Consider the following 22,909-nt stretch of genomic DNA (forward strand, 5'->3'; position numbering starts at 1 on the left):
TACTCCAGGTGGGTCTCACAGGAGAGAAGAGGAATCACCTCCTTCAACCTGCTGGTCATGCTTCTTTTGATGCAGCCCAGGATACAGTTGGCTTTTTGAACTGCAAGCACACACTGCTGGCTCGTGTTGAGCTTCTTGTCCATTAACACTTCCAAGTCCTTCTAGGCTGAGTCTATTTTAGAGCCAGCCATTAGTGACAAAGGAATAGTATTAGCTATTTATATATGAAGAAATACTCAGATTACAAAAGTAATTTCAGATTTTGCTGAGAATTCCCTTTAGTTAGATGAAGAAACAACTTGAAAATCTATCTGCATCAAAAATCTGAATCTCAACATGCAATATTTAGTTCACTAGAAGATGCATTCAGGTAGTTTGGGAAGGTTTCATATGTTAATTCAACCAGACATCCTAGGGTGAAAAGAATGTTAAAAACCACTTAGCCTAAAAGTGAACTAGGCAGTGAGAGCTGTGATGAAGAAGGCTGGATGGATTCACAGCTGCTGTGTTTACATCTAGCCAAACAGCGAGGGAGATGAGTATTCAATTTTTCCTAGTGGGAGGCAGAAAAGGCTTTTGAGTCACACACCCTTGAAGGTGCAAGACTGCATCTGTTGGCTCCACTGCTGTCTTGGCATTTAAGAGCTTGCTTAAGGGATAAGTACCCTGCATGTGAACATTCATTCTACTTTCAGTTCCCTGTCATGAGATGTTTCCTCCAATGCATGATTATTCCAGAGCCAGTCATCCACCCAGGCTTGTGCAGGACCTGTCAACCACGACCCTCCAACAGAAGAGCTGTTACCAGCTCAAGCTGAGGCAGGCAGAGGTAACTCTGGAGCGTGCATTCACACTAGGACTCCAACCTGGATTGCAATTGCTCTGAGACTCACTGTAAAGAGAGGGACGTACGTCATTCTGCCATTCCAAGCCTCTGCCATTGCAAGTTAGGATGAGAACAAATGCAACTCCATAATCCCACACTTCACACCTACTTTGAGTGTTCATACTTCCTCCTGTCGCTTGGGCTTTTCTTCTTTACCAAGAAGAACCACTGGCTGGCAGAATGAAAGCAGGATTAGTGCTGTGGATTTTACCACACTGCTAAAGGGCTGGCATTTCAGAGAAACCTTGAAGAGTAACACACCCCTGTGAGCCCCAGATTCTCTGTGTAGATAGGGAACCAGCAAGCCTTCTGCATTCCCAGACCCAAGAGTGGATAGTGACTACATCATGACCCCATATCTAAGTTCCAGGCATGCATCTCTTGCTTGCCAACCATCATGAAATGAAACTTGTACACCCGAGCTACAGGAGGCCTGTGCGTGACTAAGGAGGATGGCACTGTATGTCCCAGCAGGTGTTAGAGGTGAACAGAACTGCCACACAGCTCCCTTCTTTTAAAAACTTTCCCTTTATTATTCATAATTTTCTAATCCTTGAAATTAAAACACAGGTACATTGCCTGCACAAGTGCATTTATGTATCCTCACTCTCACAGTTCTCAATATATTAAACAGTACAAAATTAATAGCATTTTTTCTCTGCTTTGAGGACGGTCCTTATTCCTATAAGTTGAAGGATACTGCCATGTTCAAAATACCAGTTACTCATCCAACAATCAGAGAATCTCAAATTTTGCCATCCTTATGCAGGAAGCGATACTTTCAGTTGTGGCATTCCCACTGATTTCATGTAAGAAATTTGAGTGAAAACAGCACAGTTAGGGGAAGCTATTTTCTAGAGGCAGTATTTAGTTGGAAGGCTAAGTGAAATCAGTTCTGGTTGTATCGATGCACACATGAATTTTCCATGTAATTCACTAAGACCAGGTTCAGCATGAACATTATTAAATACTAATATTAAGCATCTTTTGTTTTTATGAAATAAGCAACAATTCCAGTGTGCTTCAAGGCATCTTTACCTGAAAGCTGAGACTTAGAAGCCATGATTCTTGTCAGTCAAAGTATTTTAAGTCATTCTGGTCTTCCCTTCATTAGACTTTGATAAACCTGGAGTATTTTTGACCAAGCCACTAGCAAAATAATTCTGTTGAAACACACATTTCAGAGTCAGCTTGAGATATCTGAAAGAGCATTGCCATTTAATAAATTTGCCTCCAAACAGACACTACTAGTTGTGCACTCACTAGTCAAAAGTATTTAGTCATGAAAAGTTAGGAATTCAGATGAGCCTCTTCAGAAACTGAACTGCTACTGAATCCTTCAGATGAAGCTTCATGAAATGGTGTAAAAAAGAAATTTAACAATTGGCTTCCCAATACTTTTAAGTGAAGTTCTGTGTACTTTGAGAAAAAATATTTAAATTACAATTAAATTTTAGTGTCTGAAAACACGAATAATCCAAATCAAATGCTTTTTATTTTTCACTAAGTGGCTGATTAACCACAGGTACTCATAGAGTTTTACTATGCTTACTGTTGGTATACACACAGGGTAGGTCTATGCCACTCCAGTTTTCATCAAATAATAAATACCTATTTTGACTATCGACAACAGAGCCTGAAGTATTTATAGACAAATGAGCCAGTATTTCACCTCATGATGAACAGAGACATGTTGTCTTGCAAAGGGAGTCCTGTGTAAGCCATGCTGTAAGAACTCAGACATGGGCAGCATAATAAATTCCTTCAGACCCTGTGGTGCAGGGTCACAGCCAGAACTTTCAGATCCCTTCCTGCCCTCTTCTTACTCCTCAGAACTTTGAATCTTCTGAAGGGCAATGTCAGCTAAGTCAGTCTCACTTTCCAGTGGGCTTTCAGGGGGCAGGGCTGGTGCCTCCATCTCTTTGGTAAATTCAGGTTCTTCTGCTTGGTCAGTAGCGTGATTTGCATCTGCTTTGGTAGCATCTGGACCAGGGTCTGTCTGTTCTTCACTTGTAGAACTACCCTCCACTAGTTGCACTTCATCTAAACAAGAGAGAAATTGCATCATCACTAAGCATTGAACTCATGTGCAAGCAAACATTTTTATTACTAGAGAAAAATGAATTCTAGGAAACTTAGGATCAACTACAAAAGTGACTAATTTAACCAGCCTTCATAAAAAAAGACCTCACACAGACAGAGCTCTGTTTAAGCTGGTGGAAGATTACTCTGAAAATGACCATATGCAAAGCTTTCATTAATTTATCTTCAGTTTTGCTATACTACTTGTGAATATATAGAGGAGCAGAGTAGGACACTACAGTTATTTTAGCTTTCAATTCAAACATATTTTATTCACACTGTTTGCAGAATAGCTGAAACATGGAGTACAGGTAAGGGTTGTTTTTCTTTTAAAAAGCCAGGCATGTATGATCCTGTAGGAAGCACTTCTGCATATAACAGACTGAAGACATTTTTTGCACATGAATGGTTGACCACAGTGAACCCTGAAGCGAGTCATCCTATAATTTATAACCTGATTGCATGGAACAGCATCAGCTCCTGACTGCACTTTTACTTTTCAAGCAATGCTTTCAGAGAAAAAAAAAAAATAGTTAACTAACTTTTTGTCCTGATTCTACTAAGCAGGGGCTCTGTGCTGTGCACTGTGCTAGCAGTTCTGAAAAGAAGGAGGGAAGAGCCTAATTGGGGACCCAGGCACCTTTAGAAGTACTTAACTGTGGTTTCAGCAAACAAACTGTATATCCTCACCTTTCTTTTGCTTTTTTTCTAGTTTCCTTTTTTCTTTGGCAGCTTCTAGTTCTTGCTTCTCGTGAATTTCTTTCAGGGTCTTGCAGACTTTTTTGTGGGTAAACCAGTGTATTTTCTGGCAGTTCTGGTCGCAGTACATCACCTGCAATGTACCAGAGCTATCAATTCTTCTTCATGTACTAAATCAAATGTACAATAGTCTTGCATCTCAGTGTACCAAGTTAGATCTCTCCATGTATAGTACTTAATGGTATTTTTAAGCAATTTCTAAGGCTACATGGAGTGATTCTAACCTACATACAGATCTATAAAGAATAGTTTGTTAACTCTGAATGTACAGAAATATTACTCATTCTTCATTCTAAACACACACACTTGGAAATCCAAGTACTCCTACTAGTGAATTTCGGGCACCTCTCCCAGAACTAGCTGGCTTGCACATTTTCAGTGGAGCCATACATGCCATTCCCTGTAAGTCTACACACTAAATAGCCAAGCATTTGAAATCCTCAGCACCTCAGTGGCTCTATTTTATATGATTCATTGTAACTATGGATTCTTACCATTTTACATACTGAACATCTTTTGTTTGCTCCCTTTCCCCCACAAGTTGTACAGAATTCAGCATCCACAAATCCCACTTGGCCAGTAATAGCTTGTGTAAGTACAGAGAAAGCAGTAGGATCAGAACCCTGAAAGGTAAGACAAGAGGTGGAAATGAGATTAAAAATCAATACTATGATAGGTGGACATGCAAGAAAAAAGACTATTAATGAACTCAGTGTTCTTCACACACTGTCATCTGCTGGTAGATCACATACAGCAAGTTTTTGCAGATGAATGTCTCTGCTGGCACACAGATATGTTGTGTGTATAGACAACTATATACACAACTGTATTGTCTATATACAGCTATTCACTGTGCTCAGTGTACTCAGATGTGACAGACCAAATGGTCAGAACTTGAAACTGTCAAAAGAACCATTTTCATATTAGTATTTAGATGCTATTTGGAGTACTTTTCCCACACAATACAAGCAGTAAATTTTAGTGTATTTTACTGGCAACCATAAATTAAGGCTAACTTTGTAGGCAATGATGTAAACACTAGAGGAAAAAAAATGCTAAGTTGCTCCAGCTCCAAGTAGATCCTTAAACTGTTAGATTACCATGGAATACGCATGATCATAACCACTACATCAATGCTAAGATGCCCAGAATGAATCCAAGTAACTGCATGCCAAACTGGATGCCTAATGCTTCCAGACAAGTAATTTACAGCATCTTCTCCTTTGCCCTTCTGTATTACAGACAGAAACCCCATGTAACAAACTGTATTTCTTTAAAGGCAGAAAAGGCTACAAACTCCTCTAATTAAAAAGGGGACAGGAAAGAAAATGGTTACTTTAAAGCAAGTCTTAATGCATCATGATGGCTTATGTTTTCACACTGTGTTTATTTTTCTGGCTTAGGCAAACAGTAGGGATTGCATTAAGCCTCAGGATATTTGAGTAGACTTGGAGCCACTTAAGATGGAGGCTATTTTTAATTCACTCAGCATAATCCAAACAAGTCACAAAACTGTTCCACTTCCCCAGTGTTAGTGCATATAACATCAAGCTCTCAGAGACCAGAAAGAACATTCTTAAAAAAGAACAGTAACTCTTGTGTAAGATTTATTTTGATGTAATTAATAACACTATAATGAAGTGTCAGCAAAGGCGTATGAGGAAAACTGAAGTGGGATTTTTTCTACATGTAATTTTGATCTCCTAATTTAGATACAAACTTTGCTTTATGTTGCATCATCTTGTATATTGCATCCCTTGACAAAAGGGGCTTCACAGAATGTTTCTTCTTTTTCTACCATTGTGTATTATCAACTTTTTATGTATGCTAGAAATAATGAACGCATAAAATCTGGGAAATGATTAGATCTTAAACTGAATGTAGACATTATGAAAAAAGAGAGTGCAAAATGAGTTTCATCTGTGTCTGAATCTACAATTTGTAAAAGCCATTCTGCAAAGAAAACCTGCACAGGCATTCCAGAGCAGGAAAAGAAAACTCTGTGAGACAAGAAACAAATTGTTTTAGTTTTCTTTACAAGCAGAGGTATACAAGCATTTATGACAGGCACAAGAAAAAATCACTAGCTGATGTATTTTAAAGCACCAGTGTGCAATATGTAAAATAAAATCACAGTTTGCCAGAGCTGAGGGACATCAAAAAACTTTAATACAATACACTACAGAAGAAATAAGCAGAAAGATAGTTTAGCTTAAACTGAATTTACTATGCAAGTTGCTTAGAAAGTGTGTTCTTGATAGGAAAGACTTACTATTTCAACAGGAGCAATACTTCTCACGAGCTGCTGCAGCAATGTAGCTTCACAGTAAGGAAACTTGCGGATACTTTCTCGAATGAGCTTCTCTTGATAGACAGGGAAACCATCTTTATCTCTCCCTTTCAAAAGACTACATTTTTTAAAACCAAAGTCAAATAAGAAATCACACAGTAAATGCTCAAGAACAAATACACAGCATGCTGTACTCTGCCCTCCTTCAAACTACAGATAAGAATTATAATGCAAAATAATTCAGCCACTTCATATTGTATGCTCTGGAGCCACTACTTACTGATTCAACCACATACAGAAAAATAATCATCTACACGCAGTCCCTACATGTGACCCAAGTAGCAAAGTGCTTTGTTGTGTTTAAAAAGGAGCATTGTAAAAATAAACACTGAAGAATGCATGATACTTTAAAACCACAAATTCTGCTTTATTTATGTTTAGTAATGTGTTATAGTCCTGATGCCTCTGTATATCTGGTTGGTTCCTACCTTTCTATATGGATCACTGATAAACTATTTGATCTCAGTACATGAAAGCTGACTTCATAACTTCAGGATCAGGTAGAAATCCACAGAAGTCTCTGGGGAATGTGATCCTTCTATAAGCCAGGCTACTACTTTGATACTTCAGATCAGGCAGCTGGCTTTGTAACTCTGAGTAGATACTGAAGATGTGCTTAAGTCTCACACAGAGCTAGTGGGATTTGCAGTTCTTGGTTGCTTAAGAGTTTTTTTTGGGGAAAAAAAAAAAAAAACCCAAAAAAATCTCAAAGCAAAATGTCAAAAGTAATGTTCCCAGATGATCCGTACTGGACACTGAGGAATTCCTTTTTCAAGCCCATCACTCCGTTTTTCTGCACCACATGTTGCTCTCTGCCCCTTCATGGTGTATGTGTGATTGCCAAGCTCTAACCAGTTAAAGCAGGTAGCTGAAACTCTAGGAGTGTTTCTGTTGTAACCCCAGGAAAGGACAAGGCCACTCAAAAAAAAAGGGAGTCAGTGCCACTCTGAGGTGACTGCAGCTGCGAGCATTTCAAAATTCACCTAGCAAATCCCTTATCCAAAACATTCAATCTGTTATCACAGTTGTCATTTTCTGCTATCTGTGAAGCTGGTTCACCCATCTGTCTTCAGACCTCTGTAGAAACATGTACCTTTTGATAAACCCATCTAGTTTATCTTCTCGCTCTTTTAAAAACACGAGACATTTCTGGAAGATACAGCTGATGTAGTGCATTTTCATAGCAAGTACTTCATTCATGTCTTTCTGCTTCATGCATTTCTCACAAATTAGATCCAGAACCCTGTAACATTTCTGCAATGCTTCTACTTCAGCCAACAGAGGGTTCTCTTTTACCAGCAACACGATCTGTGAGAAAGATTGAAGAAAACAGAATCCAATCAGGAAATGTATTTTTAAGCTTGTGCATTAGCATTAACGGTTATATAGCTCATTGTAGCTAAAATTCAGTAGTTTCTAATATTCCCTTACTTCTGTTTCACGCTGTCTTCCCCTGGTAATTCACAGTTCCCATACAAGAAACAATTAAAATGACTGGCACTAAATATATGGGTTTTTTTTTCAGACTAAGAACCTGATCAAAATCCTTTCAAAAGAAATAGTTACAGACAGCCCAGAAAGCCAACCGTATCCTGGGCTGCATCAGAAGGAGCGTGACCAGCAGGTTGAAGGAGGTGATCCTGCCCCTCTACTCTGCTCTTGTGAGACCTCACCTGGAGTATTGTGTGCAGTTCTGGTGTCCTCAACATAAAAAGGACATGGAACTGCTGGAACAAGTCCAGAGGAGGGCCACGAGGATGATCAGGGGACTGGAGCACCTCCCGTACGAAGACAGGCTGAGGAAGTTGGGGCTGTTCAGCCTGGAGAAGAGAAGGCTGCGTGGGGACCTAATAGCAGCCTTCCAGTATCTGAAGGGGGCCTATAGGGATGCTGGGGAGGGACTCTTCGTCAGGGATTGTAGTGACAGGACAAGGGGTAACGGGTTAAAACTTAAACAGGGGAAGTTTAAATTGGATATAAGGAGGAAATTCTTTCCTGTTAGGGTGGTGAGGCACTGGAATGGGTTGCCCAGGGAGGTTGTGAGTGCTCCATCCCTGGCGGTGTTCAAGGCCAGGTTGGATGAAGCCTTGTGTGGGATGGTTTAGTGTGAGGTGTCCCTGTCCATGGCAGGGGGGTTGGAACTAGATGATCTTGGGGTCCTTTCCAACCCTAACTATTCTGTGATTCTATGATTAAATTACCATCCACTGTCCTAAAATCTCATTCCTTCTGAACACCCAAAATAAACTGGATTTGTACAATTTAAGCAGTTTCGCAGAACACGTCCACCTCACATAACCTTGTAGAACTTCAGGCAGACTAGTAAAGCACTGAACTAACCATTTTAAAAGGAAACTATATCCTCTACTCCCTAAACTAGCTGCCACCAGTGCATTACTGTTTGTATGTACTGCAGATACCTAGCTGACAAGTGTTGAAAAATTCCTAACTTTGCATGGCAAGCCCAAGAAAAGTGGTTACGAATTTAGGTGAATTCATTTCTCTGAACTATGCTGGAGGAACAAACCATAAAAAACATCGTTTTCAGCAAATATACTGGGAAGTAAAAATAAAGGTCTCTTGCCCATACTTTCAGAAACAGCAGCAACAGTAGATGTTACTATGGTGAACCAGTGATGAAGGTAGATACATGCTGAGACAAGCACTCAGAGAACAACAAAATTTGTTAAGATAGGAAATTGTTTTGTTTCCACTTCAAGTGGGGCCCGGACAAAAACAGAATGCCAAAAAAGAAAGCCATTTGTGGTTGTTGATGGAAAAAAAAAATAAGAATCTCTCTGGTAGGTGTTAGTTAGATTCTGATATATATAAACACTGAAATAGCTTCATCTTCTAATTGTGTCTAAATGTTAAGCCCAATTCTTTCTGAATTAACAGATGATGCTTTTGATCTCAGCTGGACTCTCAGAAGAGCTGAATGCTTTCTGACATAAAGAAACAGTTCCCACATCAACAAACACGTACAATGTACACATTACTTCACCTTAACAGGATGCATATTAGTAGTAGTAATAATTTTATGTAGAGGCCCAGCTAGTTTTACTGGCAGTTTTGGTTCTTTATCTAAGCCTTGTGGCTTAGTATAGTAGTCCAGCCTTTCACGGGGAAAGAAGTTGTTGATGACAGTCACACAGTCATGTTGACCTAAAGGCACACAAGGAAAAAAAAAAAAAAAAAAAGAAGAGAAATCACTAGTGCAATGCAATAATAACGAAAAAAAAAAAAAAGACCTAAACTGAACTCTAACCTAAGCAATACAAGTGAGAATTACCCACAAAGGAGCTTAGTGTGATATGCTTTGCAGTGGTAATGGGCACCTCTTGCTATTCTTTTGTATGTAACTTTTATGTTCACTAAGGGACTCCCAGCAGGGAATGACTACATGAAGTTTCATTTTGACAGCTCCGTCCCCTTCCTGCATCCTCTTTCATTAGTAAGCCAAATCTAAGAGAACAGGTATTCCTCCCCAAAGTTATACTATGCTGGTAGTCTCATACTGGTGTTAACGTTTTCTCAAGAGTTCTCCCACTTTGTACTTTCAAAAATTAATGACATTTGTATTGAGGCTTGTAGTTTTTCAGACCTGAAACAGACAGGAGCGTATTAACCTAAAGTGGGAGAAATTATAAAAACTGAATATGCTTAAAATTTACCAAAAACCCAAGGACCGTGATGAAAGTAACCAGATGAGAGAAGCTACACCCCCTTCTTGTTTTCTACATCTGACAATATGATGGATTACTTGGGTAAAGGGAAAGTAAAATTTAGCTTCCCTGGCTCAGTACTACATTCATTAAATTGACTGATTTATCTTGGCACTAATCCTATTAATCAGTAGAAGATGACACAGACAACCACATTCCAGCATTTAAAACCCTCCACTATTTTAGAAGAGCCTGTTCTAAGCTAATACAGCATAGTGTAAGACAAATGACAGGGGAAGAAGTATCCTCACTTCCCACACAGAGACAGCTGAATTAATTTTGATTGGACAGAGAATAAAAAAGAACAGGAATAGATTCCAACATTCAGACTTTCAGAAAGTAGCATATCTCAGTATGCCCAAAAATATTTATTCTATTTTGATGCATTAAGATTTTATACAAGATCTACAAGAATTCTCCAAAATCATGTTCTCCAAAATTAATGAGGTAACATTCCCCATTCACCTAATAATTCAATTCAGCATCACATTGGAAAAGACTCTCCAAATCTAAAGAATAATTAATAGGAGCAGACTTCTCTGACATACTAGTGAATAGTTAATGTTTTGCTGTTTGAACCTCAGCTGAGCTATGTCAATCTTATCCTCTTTGAAAGAACAGAATGAGGTAAGGTTGAAATTGAAACTGCACTAACTGCCTATTCAAGGAAATAAATCTAAATGGCAAGGTGGGCTTTTGAATCCAGAACACCTGAGGGACTTACAAGAGAGTTCTCAGATGTTTGAACAATATGAGAAGGTTGTGTTCAAGTGAAAATACAGGTCCTCCTTTTTGGTTTTTTTTGGAAGTTATCTGGGCAGTGATAGGCAAGTCATTAAAATGACCCTACTTTTTGTGTTAGCATTTTATCACACTTCCTTGCTAGAAAGAGAGAAGAAGTGATGTATTTGGGAAAATTAATCATGGAATCTCCCAGCACTGTCAAAGTGGGTAAAGAAGTGTTTAGGAAAAAAAGATAAGAAAAAGAAACATAACAGAAAAAAGCCTAGTTGCATGTTTTTGCCCAGAATCACATAGCATACTGGAACCTTCCTCTTGTTCTACTCAAGTTCAGGTCAGTAAATACTGACTGCTTCAGAACAGGTTCCAAGCCTTCTCCCTCTTCCAAATACAGTGAGGGAAGGGCCGGAGGCAAGTCTCCTCTAGCACACTGCATGCTAATGGCAAAGCTCAGATCAGAGTTCCTGACTCCTAGTGCTGTGCTGTGCTATGTTCATTCCTTCCCACAAAGGAAGCTCCAATTACACACTTTGCACTGCACTTCAGACACCTCCAATGTCACCAGCTTCCTCTTACTGTTGGGAAAGTGAAGACATTGAAAATTGCACATGTGGAGAATGGCAGCATCTATTCCCACAAATGAGATCATTTGTGCTTTTATGAAGCTAAAGCATAGGAATAGGACGAAATGTGGTAAAAAAAAGCTGCACAACTGAATCAGTTCAGAACAGGTCATTAAATAATGCTCCTCCAAGAAAAATATCAGAATCTAATGTTTTACTTCTTTAGGAATTTAGGAAATAAGACGACTTTCACCTTACCCACAAAAGCAGCCATCTGAGCTGCTGTCCTTCCCACAGAGTTGACAACATCAGTCTCTGCTCCAGCCTCTAACATCATCCAGGTGATTTCTTTGTTTCCTGAATTTGGGTGAAGATATGGGGAATAAGAACTTGTAATTTTTTATGCTACAGAAAAACAAGTTTATTTCTTAAAGACCAGGAATAATGCTGAGGGAAATAAATGTTCTTAATGTCATTATTTTAAAAATAGACAAAGAGAAAGGCACAGTGCTGCCTCCATATTTATGGTTCCAGAGGGTCAAATCAAAGTAAGAACTAAATTCAGGCAGGGTGTGACTCTGCTCTCTGTAACACACATTCGGCTCCCTGTGGAGCTTAGGGGAATCATAGGCATGTAACTACAAGGAGCTTGATCCCTCCAGATAGCAGTATAGAAGCAAATTCTACTAATATAGCTCGACAGTTCAACTACAACATTTGCTATTCTAAGAAGAAAAACAAATCCAGTACTATTATGTATCAGGAGCATAGAGAAGAGAACAGATTGTTCCTTTCTCCACAGCAGGAACTGGGTGTTCAGACTGGGCTAAATACCAAGCAAAATGAAGCTAAAATTTTATGGGAAAATTAGATGACTTAATTGGTGCCCTTCAGAGACTAATAAGGACACTTGTCACCACTGTGTAGTTCTGCTTTCAAAGGTATTCTTACTTTATCAGGTTTTGTGCATATGCTACATACAGAAAAGTGAATATAAAAAAAAAGAAAGGGGTGGTGGATAGAAATGAATGTTTCTTATTTAAAAGCAAAGGCATTGTGTCAGTGTATAGTGCTCCTTTTGCACTCACAGATAACAGAACTTCAAGTCAGCTTTCAGGAAGCATTCAAACCTGGGATGACAGGTTAAAAGCTCAGCTGTGAGCAAATTGTAAAAAGCCAGCATTTTCCACAAAGCTGCAGTCATTTAACAACCTCTGAGAGTTTGTTCCCATCTATCTGCTGATATTGCTCAATGTCACAGAATGCTGGAATTTCCCAATCTTTTTACCAAAGCTTTAGCAGAAAAGCAGTCTGAAGAGCCAATTAAGGTTCATAAACACACATGCCCTTCTTTTTTTATACTTATGATGAAGGAAGATGAAAGAGGTTAAACTCTACCTGCTAAGAAATCTTAACTTCCCTAGAACCTCTTTTTAGGGAAAAAGTGCCTGGCCTACTAAAGATACTTAAAATAACCTAATATTCCCAAACCTAATATTTTTCCCAGAAGGAACAATGTTCTTTATGGCGTATCTTTTTCTCACTGAAGGAAATAATTGTTCCTTTCTCTGGGGAAAAAGAACAGCAAAAGGAAAGCTGCAAACCACCACCTCAGACAGATCTACACAGCTATATGCAGTCTCATGGGAAAAAAAATGAAAAAAAAAAAACAAAAACCCAATGTAATAAAACATGTTTTTTAAAACTTTCTAAACACATTTTTAAAAGCCCAAAAGATAATTGCAAAAATAACGGAGAAAGGCAAAATTTGAAAAATACGGGATTGATTTGATAAGCCTCAAATATTACTAAAAGCTACTTCCTAAAAAAGGCAGTTTGGTGCAGCATCTTTTTCAGTGTAACACAGCATAATTCAACAGAATGCATCCCACTGCACAAGAAACTGGCACGTGAGACTTAATTTTGAGGTCTGGAACAAAAAGGACAAGTACAGACATACTCTATGCCTCAAAACACTGAACAAAATTGAGTTTTATATGAAAAAAGGTCCCAAGCCTGAGGAGTAGCTCTCCCATTCCACTGTCCTAATGACTCAGCTGTTCTTGACATATTTACATGTTTCACATAAGTAACTGTAAACCTGAATAATAAAAACATGTTAGCATTTTCCTTTAAATTATTAATTTATGGCAAATTGTGTCCATCAGTGTATCAAAAATCAGTGTTCTAAGTGCAGTAAGAAATTACCTGAAAGTCCGGCAAACATCAAGGCAGTATATCCATGCTCATGTTCATTGCAGTTAACATCAGCTCCATGTCGCAAGAGCAACCTGCACATGTCTACTTTCCCTTTGTAGGCTGCATGCATTAGAGGGGTCATGCCATGCTGACAAGCAAAAGAAAGTAGCATACATGAAAGAACTATTTGTATCTTTTGATCTTCATCCCACTGATAACATGTACTTGTACATACATACTCAGTATAACTACCAAAGCCTCATGTAATATTTGTTAGAAACAAAATCTTCATGAAAATATATGGTTACTAAAAATATGCAGTGGATTGTCCATTTCCATATCATTTGCTCTGACTGCGCTGTGCTCTACTTGAAAACAGACCACTGCTGAATAAATGAAAACCATTTACTGCCAATTTGTCACTAGCTTTAGCATGTTAAAGACAACTAATGCTTCTGTTAGCAGGAAAAAGCTTGGTTCAGAGAATTTTTGTTCCTACACGATTTCTTTTCTGCATTATATGATAAGCAACAAGAAAATTAGGAATAGGCTCTTGCCACTTTTGCCATTACAAAGATTTACAGTTTCTGAAACCCATCTTGCTCATTTTTAGTCACGATTACTGGTAATTGTGCTATCCTCCTCTCTCCCATTTATCCACCTTTGTGATCCTACGTCAGCCAGAGCTCTGAAAGCCTTTGCACAGATACACAGCTCTACCTAGACTTTAAGAATGACAGCATCTCAAACCTTGCCTTTGATAAATGGCACCAGTGCAAAAAACATTAGCTTCAGCAAGGGAGGCAATGAGTTTTTATCAGAATGCAAACCTGGGTAAACCGTAAGGGAGATTTTCAGAAGCAGGGTGAATTGTTAGTGCAGGCTCTCTCCTCTCAAAGGGCAGAGAGAACATTCCTGTTTGAGGAAACTGCATGACATTCTCGTTTTAGAATCTAGTAAACTTTTTCCAATACGCTGTTTATTTTCACTTAACATCAAGTCAGGATTCATGTTATCAGCCAAGACACAGTAATTGCCCAAGAACATTCTCCAACAAGGGAGCGTGCTTCAGTTTGTCCCTGGAGGAAAAAGAAATGTCATTTTCTTCCTTTTTTGCAGGTTAAGGCTGTATGCATGAATACACTCGGGTACACCATTACTGCAGATCTGTAAACACACAGTAATGGGATACTCTGAAATAATGCAACTGTCAGTTTGAGCCTTAATATATTTTTTGTTTCAATTTATGATAGAATAAAACCCAAGTGAGTTAAATTTAACAGTATAATATAAAAAACATCCTAATGATGGAAATCAGGGAAATTAAGACTATAATAACAATTTTTAAGTACTAGATTGTCCTTATTACCCATCCTAACTGAAAGCAATAAAAAAATTATTACTTGATGTATTGTATTTTAGTAACTTGAAATATTATGGTAAACTGCAATATAAGCTGCCATCAAAGAAACGAAACACCTGAAGGGATCACTTCAGAAACACAAAACAGATTTAAGATTAGTTTTGCTAGGTTTCATTGTGGTCCTACAAAGGTTAAGTAAAGGCTTTCTATCCTAATATTTATACGTTCCATTACATTATGTTGACAGCCATTCTATTTTTATGGACCCATCCCAGTCTGGAGTCATAGTATGGATTCCTCCCCTTTAGCAGTGCAGAGAACTGCTGTAAGGGGAGATGAACACTGTAAGGTTTTTGACTGGAGAAGGAACTTCAAGGATGCAATGATTTTAAGTTTGGTTACATCCTGAATGCCAGTTGTTTCAATTAAAAAACCCACCTGAAGATGGCAGGACAAATGAAAGGGTTGGTTTGCTTTGGGTTTGGTTTTTTTTTTTTTTTGTCATCCAGGGAAACTTTCCTTTTTTGCTTCCTGGGAAACTTCTTTAAAAGCCTTTGATTAAATTTTAAAAGCATCAGGCTGTGGTTTGGATTAAAAAAAAAACCCTATCAAGGCAAAAACATGCGGACAGTTGTTACGAAGTTGGATGGATAGTTACCCTAGTATCAGCCTTTCACGTTCACAGCCAACAAAAATGGGATAGGCTAGAAACAAGCTTATCTGGAAAAGCTTGGTGTTATGTATTATGTCCCTGTCCAGAAATCAAAATGACTGCACATACTCTTCCCAGGCGGAACAACAAAGACAGGTCGAGCAACAGTCTGTTTTCTGACAGATGGCATTTGGATTTTCAAGACAACATACTTAAAAGACTAAACTAGAAGACAAGTTTATTAAGCATAGTTATTAAATAAATTATTATTGTTCCAGTATGAAACATAGGAAAAGGAATCAATTTTCTAGCAGCTACTATGTAACATTCTTTTGACCAAAAATCCAGTCTTTTAACCTTATTCCCTAGGACAAAAAAATAATCAACCCCAGTTTCTTGTTTACTTGCAGGGATTGTATGTGGTTTACAAGGAGCAAAATTAACAGTTCCCACCTTCTGCAGTGCTGTAAGTATTCGCTCTATGTCTGACTGTACAAAGATAATAGTTTGCAGCACCTCTAGAAATTACTAGTCACCTCCCTTGACTAAGTTCTTCAGGTCATCAACCAAGAGGGATTCCCTGCACAATGGGGCTATGTCTCATGGTACAGCCAGCTCAGCCATTACATACCACCATTCCCAGTTCCTGGTGCTGAAAACCTATCAGAAGCAGACTGAGGGATGGGATTCCAAGAACTAAGGTGACCTAATGCTGCCACAGGTGGGGAGCCAACTGAAGAAAAAAAGCAAACAAAAAAGACCCTACAGGCTCAGTGGGCTAAATCAGCTGGATTTAGGGGAAGAAAAGGATTCACAGGGAGGCAGGAAGGGCAGAGGAGTACCAGAACCAGGGACGGGCTGGACTCTGCCACCAGATGTGGAAGAAGCAGCAAGCAGGTCAGCCTATCTCACTCCAGCACCTGGGAGAGATGTGCTTCCACAGGATGAGTTAAAACAGATTAGATTTCTAAAAAAGAGAATAACCTGGGAAAGCAACCTTCTGCCTTCTAGGGACTAGAGAAAAAGTTTTCAACAGTGTTTCTTTGCCTTCATTGAACAGAGGAATTGGGGAGCAGGGCAGCAAGGGTACAAGAGCTAGGACAAAGGAAGAAAAATACAGAGACCTCCTTGCATGTCAGTAACCTGCACATATTCGCAAGAAAAACTGTGCTGCAAGCATAAAAACACTTATACTGACTGCGTGAGAACATGCGTGATATATGTATATTTTTTAAAGCCATTGTTTTGTGGATAACATGCCTCCAATTCTTTACTAACACAGCCACACTGACTTGCGTTACACAAGAGAAAAGAGGAATCCAAGTGGTCCCACCATTCCCGGTGTTTTACACTTCTCATGCTCACTTCATCCTTCTTCTCAACCATGGAAACTTGGCCAAGATGTGGCACATCTTAATAGGCTGGATCACACTGCCACAGCTCCCTCAGCAGGTATTGGGGTACATCATGACACTGCATGTGTAAATACCAGCTACCTAAATAAAGCAGGAAAGGGCTGTAAAACCCCTAACTGACAAACTGCTACAGACACTTGGATGCTGACAATGTTAATGCATCCACATCTCCAAGCTCATTTTGCAACAAGGAACCCAACCCCATATTAACATGGAAAGTGCCTTGTTTTATTCTTCAGATTCAGGCAACTATACTTCTACTCATTCAGGAAACTTCCAACTGAACACCAACTGTCGGTTTGGCTTTTATTTGAGACAGTACTCGGGAAGTTACTAAAAGGGGAACAAATGACGAAAAAAAAAAAAGGGCAAGGTAGCACAAGTGTTCTTAACTGCTCTAGTTATGTATGTCTTGAAAATCAACTCTTCTAAATTGAAAGGAAGAGCACTATTGAAATTAGACCAACTCATCAAGATTGGCTCAGGTAGCCATTTAGAACTGGATTGTAAAAATGTCTCCAACTTTTAAAAGAAATGATACTGAGTGCTGCTCGTCTAGAAATACATGATTTAACTTTTCATGGGATGAAAACCTTCAGAAATGTCATCCTTAAAGCTTTTGAGTAAGACTGCCCTTACCTATCAAAATTACTGCAAGCAAATACATGCACAAATCATTTTAGCTATAGCTAAGTAAGAACTAATTATAACATGAAATACTGTTCAATGAGTGCCAATCGTAGCTACAGTTCTCCTTTATAATCATGCTGAACTGTAGGCTTCACATATGCAATATATTAGATTCATCTGATGATCCTTCTGTTCATCTGCAGTGATGAAAAGCTGAAGTCTGCATCAGTCAGCAACCTGAACTGAAACCAGATAAGTCTTAATAGCTGCTGAATTTTCTTTGGTTTGTGTATTTTGGAATACTATAGAAAAAAAAAATAAAAAATCAGAGGATAGAATTCTTTCTCCTCCATAAAGACTAAGGATCTGGGCATTTTCTGCTGGCATAGGAAGTCCACACTGAAGTAGCAAGATAGATTAACTGAAGAACCTTCCACTGAAAATAATGAGTATGAGTAAAGCTACACATCTCATACACAAATAAGCAAGCTGCTGCTTCAATTCCCAGGAAGCATTCGGGTCTGAAATTAGCATATAGAAGTGGACTGTTTCTACAAGATTTATTTTGTTGCAGAAGTGAACAGCTGAATTACCAAACTAGAGGAAAAAACTAATGCGGCTAATGCCAAATGACAGTTCTATATATAAGATTATGATGAATGACCCTAAAATTATTTTAACTACAGAAAAAACATGAAGCCTTTTCAGGTCAAGTCTCTCTACTGGATCTGCAGAAAACATGGGACTGTAGCAGTAGAGTGCTGCTTTGCAACCTCAACTACCAACAGGACTGAAGGAAACTTCCAGTTTCCACAGAAAAGCATGCTTCCTCTAGACTGCCCTTCTGCAATAATCTGAGAGATCTCAGCTTCACCCTACAAATGGATGGAGTTAAACATCAGCAAACTGCCCACATGAAGTCACAATGCTATTTACAAGCTCTGTACTCCCAGGGGAAAGAAAATTCCTGAACACATTCTTCCATACTATGTTTACAAATTAGCAAGCACTCCATCTAAAACAAGACAAAACCCAACTATGCAGTGTGCATTTATAAATGAAACACATTTGCATTTGTTTTGCACCATTTCCATTGCCCACCTACATTTCCATTTTAGGACATCTGAGCTTAAATACCCCTGAAGTTTTAAAGCTGCCAAACTGTTAAGGACAAGCTTTTTGGAAGAGCTATGTAATATGTTATTTCTTTGTTTTCATGAATGCAGTGATTAAGCCTAAAGACCTTTCCTTTCTTCGACTACCTAAAGCCACAAAGAAACATCAACAACATAAATCTGATTAGGTCAGAAAGGCTGCTAGAGAAAAAGCAGGGCTGTATCTGCTGGATATCTATAATCTTCTGGAAGAGGGGCATCTGTGAAAGTAATTTGAATAAAGGTGTCTTACTTTGCTTCCAGTGGAGCACTGCAGACTACTGAGTCTGGGCACATGGGCAGAAAAAGCAAATACTTTTTTGTTTTCTAGATATATAACAGCAGAAAAAATGCTGAAATATGGTGTCCAGCTTATGCCTACAGTTTTGAAGGAAAAAACTGAAACAACTGGAAAGGATTTGGAAAAGAGCCATGATTATAGCTCAGCTGCTGAAGAAACACAACTTTAGGCAAGTTTCTTAAATAGCCAGTGCATTTGGAAGATGTTAAAATGTGACCTGGTCCTTGTCTGAAGGTACATAGGGAAAAGATTGCTGATTGACATTACTGTTCAGTCTAGAAGAGGCAGATCTAAGCAGTTCAAATACAGGATCAACCCAAAAATTAAAAGGGCATCTTTGTGTTTACTGTTTAAAATCAGGAAGTGCAATATGGAACAGACTGCGTCTGGGTGCTGTGGATTTTCCAGCCTGTGGAATTATTAAATTGTGACTGCATGTTTGCTGTACTACAGCTAGAAGGAAGACTTACATTAAACGTGTGCTCATTCTGTGGATTCTCTCATGTAAAAAGGACTTGAAGGAAGGAAATGAGTTTTTAGTTCCCAACTGAATTGTGCTCCCATTTCAATATCTAAGCATTCAATTTTCAGCTGTTTCCTCATTTCTTAACATTAATAAAATAAATAACACTAGTAATATAAACACTAATGTGAATTTCAGCATAAGCTGCTAAAGCAGCAGAGGAAGAAAATAAAACCTGATGCATTCAAAGCAGTCTCCAGCTGTGGCAACATTGAAAAACAGATGAAGCTAATGTTTAACTGGGGTTTCACACACTGCATTTGCATCTAGATATTAGAATAACGCATTGAAGGGAAAATGGCTTACAACACAAAAATTCTAAAACTTGATGTGATATGACTGATGGATTAAGACTCCTAAACAAATCTGAACCCTTTCCTGTTTAATATTCATCATTACACACCACTCCTGGGGATAAAAGGAGACTGCAAGAAATCCATAACACCTTATGTGCCTTCGGTCTATTTAGGCAGATGTGAGCATTAGGCAAGTATCATTAATACTATTTCTTCTTTAACAACAGCCTGAGGCATAACTTTGTTATGGTTTCTACTAATAAACCATATCCTCTCAACAGTAATCCTGCACATTGCACTAATCCTTCATCAACAGTGCAGTCATTCAGCACTAGTCCAGCAACTACACTAAAGGAAAAGCTTTTACAGTCCATGCAATAAAGCACACTTGCAAACGTACTTATATTGTATCTCGGGTTCCTTCCTAAAGTTTACTGTAAGCTTAGTTTGACTAGTTTGTCAGAAGCTTGTTGAAATTCATACATTAGAAATTGAAGTATTTAACTGTATTGAAGAACAATCAGAAAATGAATCTGCTAGCAGCATAAGAAAGGCTATCAATATTCCAAAAAGGAAAACAGATGAAGTGATAATTTTGGCCCTGTCTGATTTTGGGCCTTCTAGTATGACAACATGGATAAACTGCTTCCATGTTACACTTCACAATAATGTTGCATGCTCTAGAAAACATGAACATCACACAAGGTTCCTTTCTCCACAGACTTCCTCCCAGCTTCAGGCAGCACTTCATACATTACATGTCTACCACATCAGCCTCTGCAAAAGAGAGCGTATCTTCCACTTCTGACTCAGCTGCTCACTCTCCAACTATGTTTATGGTTCTGCAAAGATAAGGCTTTGGGTAATAAGATACAAGCATTAGATGAAGGCAGATATCTTTACCCATGCTGTCTGCTGCTGCCTAAGCACAGGGAACTAAAGTTTGGTGGAGGGGACAAGAAGTCAGGAAGCAACCCCATCTGTCTTCCTGCAGTGTTCATCTCACCTTACAGACACCCAAGTTCATGCTTGAACTTGAAAGAACATACTGCCAGTGTAGTACTTTAAGTCACATTAATCTTTAAAACAATTAGTAACATTTAACCTTAATTTGGGGAAAGAAAAAAAAAAAGGCAGGAGCTCTTCAAAGGTTCATTATTCAGCTGCAGGCTGGAAGTACCTTCAGGATAATTCTGACTTCCAGCAGTCTATATAACAATATAATGTAACAATAAGAAGGCCTTCAGACCTAGTATATTCCTTGCTAAACCCAGCATAATGCCTGTATAGTTTCACTGTACCTCATCCAAGCAATTGACACGGACATTCTTGCTGCCCAGCAGCCTTCCAGCCTCCTCAGTGTTTCCTTCACATAAAAGAAACAGACAAAAAGAAAGAAAAAGTGGTGTGAGAAAAGGAATAAAATGAGAATCAAGAGGAAAAAGATCAGTTCCATTTCTGATTAAAATCAAGACCTTTGTAGATTAACCACCAGCAAATCGCATAATAGTTTGGGTTTGAAGGGACCTTAAAGATCATCCAGTTCCAACCCCCTGCCACAGGCAGAGACACCTTCCACTAGACCAGGTTGCTCAAAGCCCCATCCAACCTGGCCTTGAACACTGCCAGGGATAGGGCAGCCACAGCTTCTCTGGGCAACCTGTTCCAGTGTCTCACCACCCTCACAGGGAAGAACTTCTTCCTAAAATCTCATCTAAATCTGTCAGTTTAAAACCATTCCTCCTTGTCCTATTCCTACCTGCCCTTGTAAAAAGTCACTCTCCAGCTTTCCTGCAGGCCCTTTTTAGCTACTGGAAAGCTGCTCTAAGGTCTCCTTGAAATTCTGTTTCCCAGTACATTCATTGCTGACTGTCCTTTGCTCATCTCTGACACAGAGAAGCATTTTAATATGAGAGTTAATCTCCAAAACGATAAATAGAATTTTATAGGTTCTAATTGCCTCAAAACTACACATAGAAATGCATGAAGCACATCAGGTGTTTTTAGTTTACTTCCAACTAATGAACATAGCTCACTATTTTCAAAACACAGTTTGGAGTGTAGCTATTCAGACAGGGCTGTGAAATTTGTGTTGCTGGACCATGAACCCAGCTGTTACAGCAAGTGTGACAGAAAGCCCCCTAGCAATAACCACATACACTACGGAATATGGTGAAACTGCAACGCTTACACGACATGCAAAATAAAACAGTGCAAGGGATTAAGAGGTGTAGAATACGCTGGTATACCAAGTTCTCTTAAATTAAGAACGTCTTGTCTTCTGGGACATCCCAATCTGGCAACAGCACACAGGGAAACATGTAACAGGCTAAAGGACTATATTATCCCCAAGAAAACGTATTTTTCCAGAACACATTAGCAGAAGTCATTAGATAAACTTCAATGTACGTTACTAATACAAATACATGTAAAAAATATGTAAGCTTTCCTTGGCAGTCAACAACCCCAAGCTAGGCTTCCCCAGCCCTAACCGTGCAGCACGGCGCACCTCCTCCATGCCAGGCAGACGGCCCCCTTTGCCCCCCCTGGATGGCACAGGCCTGCCCCACGTTCGGCCGCAGTGAGAAGCGCCCTCGCTGCCAAGCGAACGGCCATGCTCCCGGCTGGGGTGGGCGCTGGGAGGCTGGCCCTCACCCCAGGCCCAGAGGCGCCCCGCCGTGCCCGTGGCCCAGGCCTGAGGGGAGCCCGTGGCGCGCGACGGCGCGGCCAGTAACGGCCAGAGCGCCCCGCTGAGGGGCCGCGGCGCTGCCCTGCGCCCGCCACCACAAGCCCTCAGGGGTGCCACCGGCGGGGCCACCCAGCACCTGCGAGGCCCGCCGGAGCTACGACGCGGGGCAGGGCATAACCCCCGCCCGCAGCCGCCTCGCCAGACAGCAACGAGGAGGTGAAGGCGGTCGGCCCGGGCCCACCAGGACAGCACTACCGCCGCCAGCCACGGAGGGGCGAAGGCCCGGCTCACCTCTAGAGATCACTCCCAGCAAATCCTTCTCCTCTGGGCTCAGGTCACCTCTCCGGGGGGGAGCCATTGCGCCCTCGTCTCCCACAGGCGGTAAGGCGGCGCCGGGGCGGTGCCGCCCGGCGGAGCGCGCTCGGACGGGTCGCGGCAGAGGCTCAGGCCTACAGCAGGGCTCTCACACCCCCGCCCTGCCGCCAACCGGGCGGTGCGCACCCCCACCCCGCTCCTCATGGCGACTTCCTCCCGCAGCTCCTCCCTGTTAGGGGCCGGCTGTAGGGTAAACTATTCCCGCC

General features: G+C 40.0%; 1 protein-coding gene across 1 annotated transcript; it reads right to left on the minus strand.

Moving 5' to 3' along the window:
• Window positions 1-1,395: 1,395 nt before the first annotated feature.
• Window positions 1,396-22,859, minus strand: ANKMY2 (ankyrin repeat and MYND domain containing 2). The gene is made up of 10 exons (XM_065666255.1): window positions 22,620-22,859; window positions 20,941-21,005; window positions 13,315-13,453; window positions 11,365-11,463; window positions 9,082-9,242; window positions 7,171-7,385; window positions 6,000-6,135; window positions 4,222-4,350; window positions 3,659-3,800; window positions 1,396-2,929 (listed from the first exon to the last, which is right to left on the minus strand). Exons 1-10 carry the CDS (start codon window positions 22,684-22,686, stop codon window positions 2,709-2,711), a joined length of 1,374 nt encoding a protein of 457 aa, XP_065522327.1. The 5' UTR covers window positions 22,687-22,859; the 3' UTR covers window positions 1,396-2,708.
• Between the last annotated feature and the right edge of the window lie 50 nt (window positions 22,860-22,909).

Source organism: Lathamus discolor, chromosome 2 (genome assembly GCF_037157495.1).
Source record: "Lathamus discolor isolate bLatDis1 chromosome 2, bLatDis1.hap1, whole genome shotgun sequence".
NCBI classification, from domain to species: domain Eukaryota; kingdom Metazoa; phylum Chordata; class Aves; order Psittaciformes; family Psittacidae; genus Lathamus; species Lathamus discolor.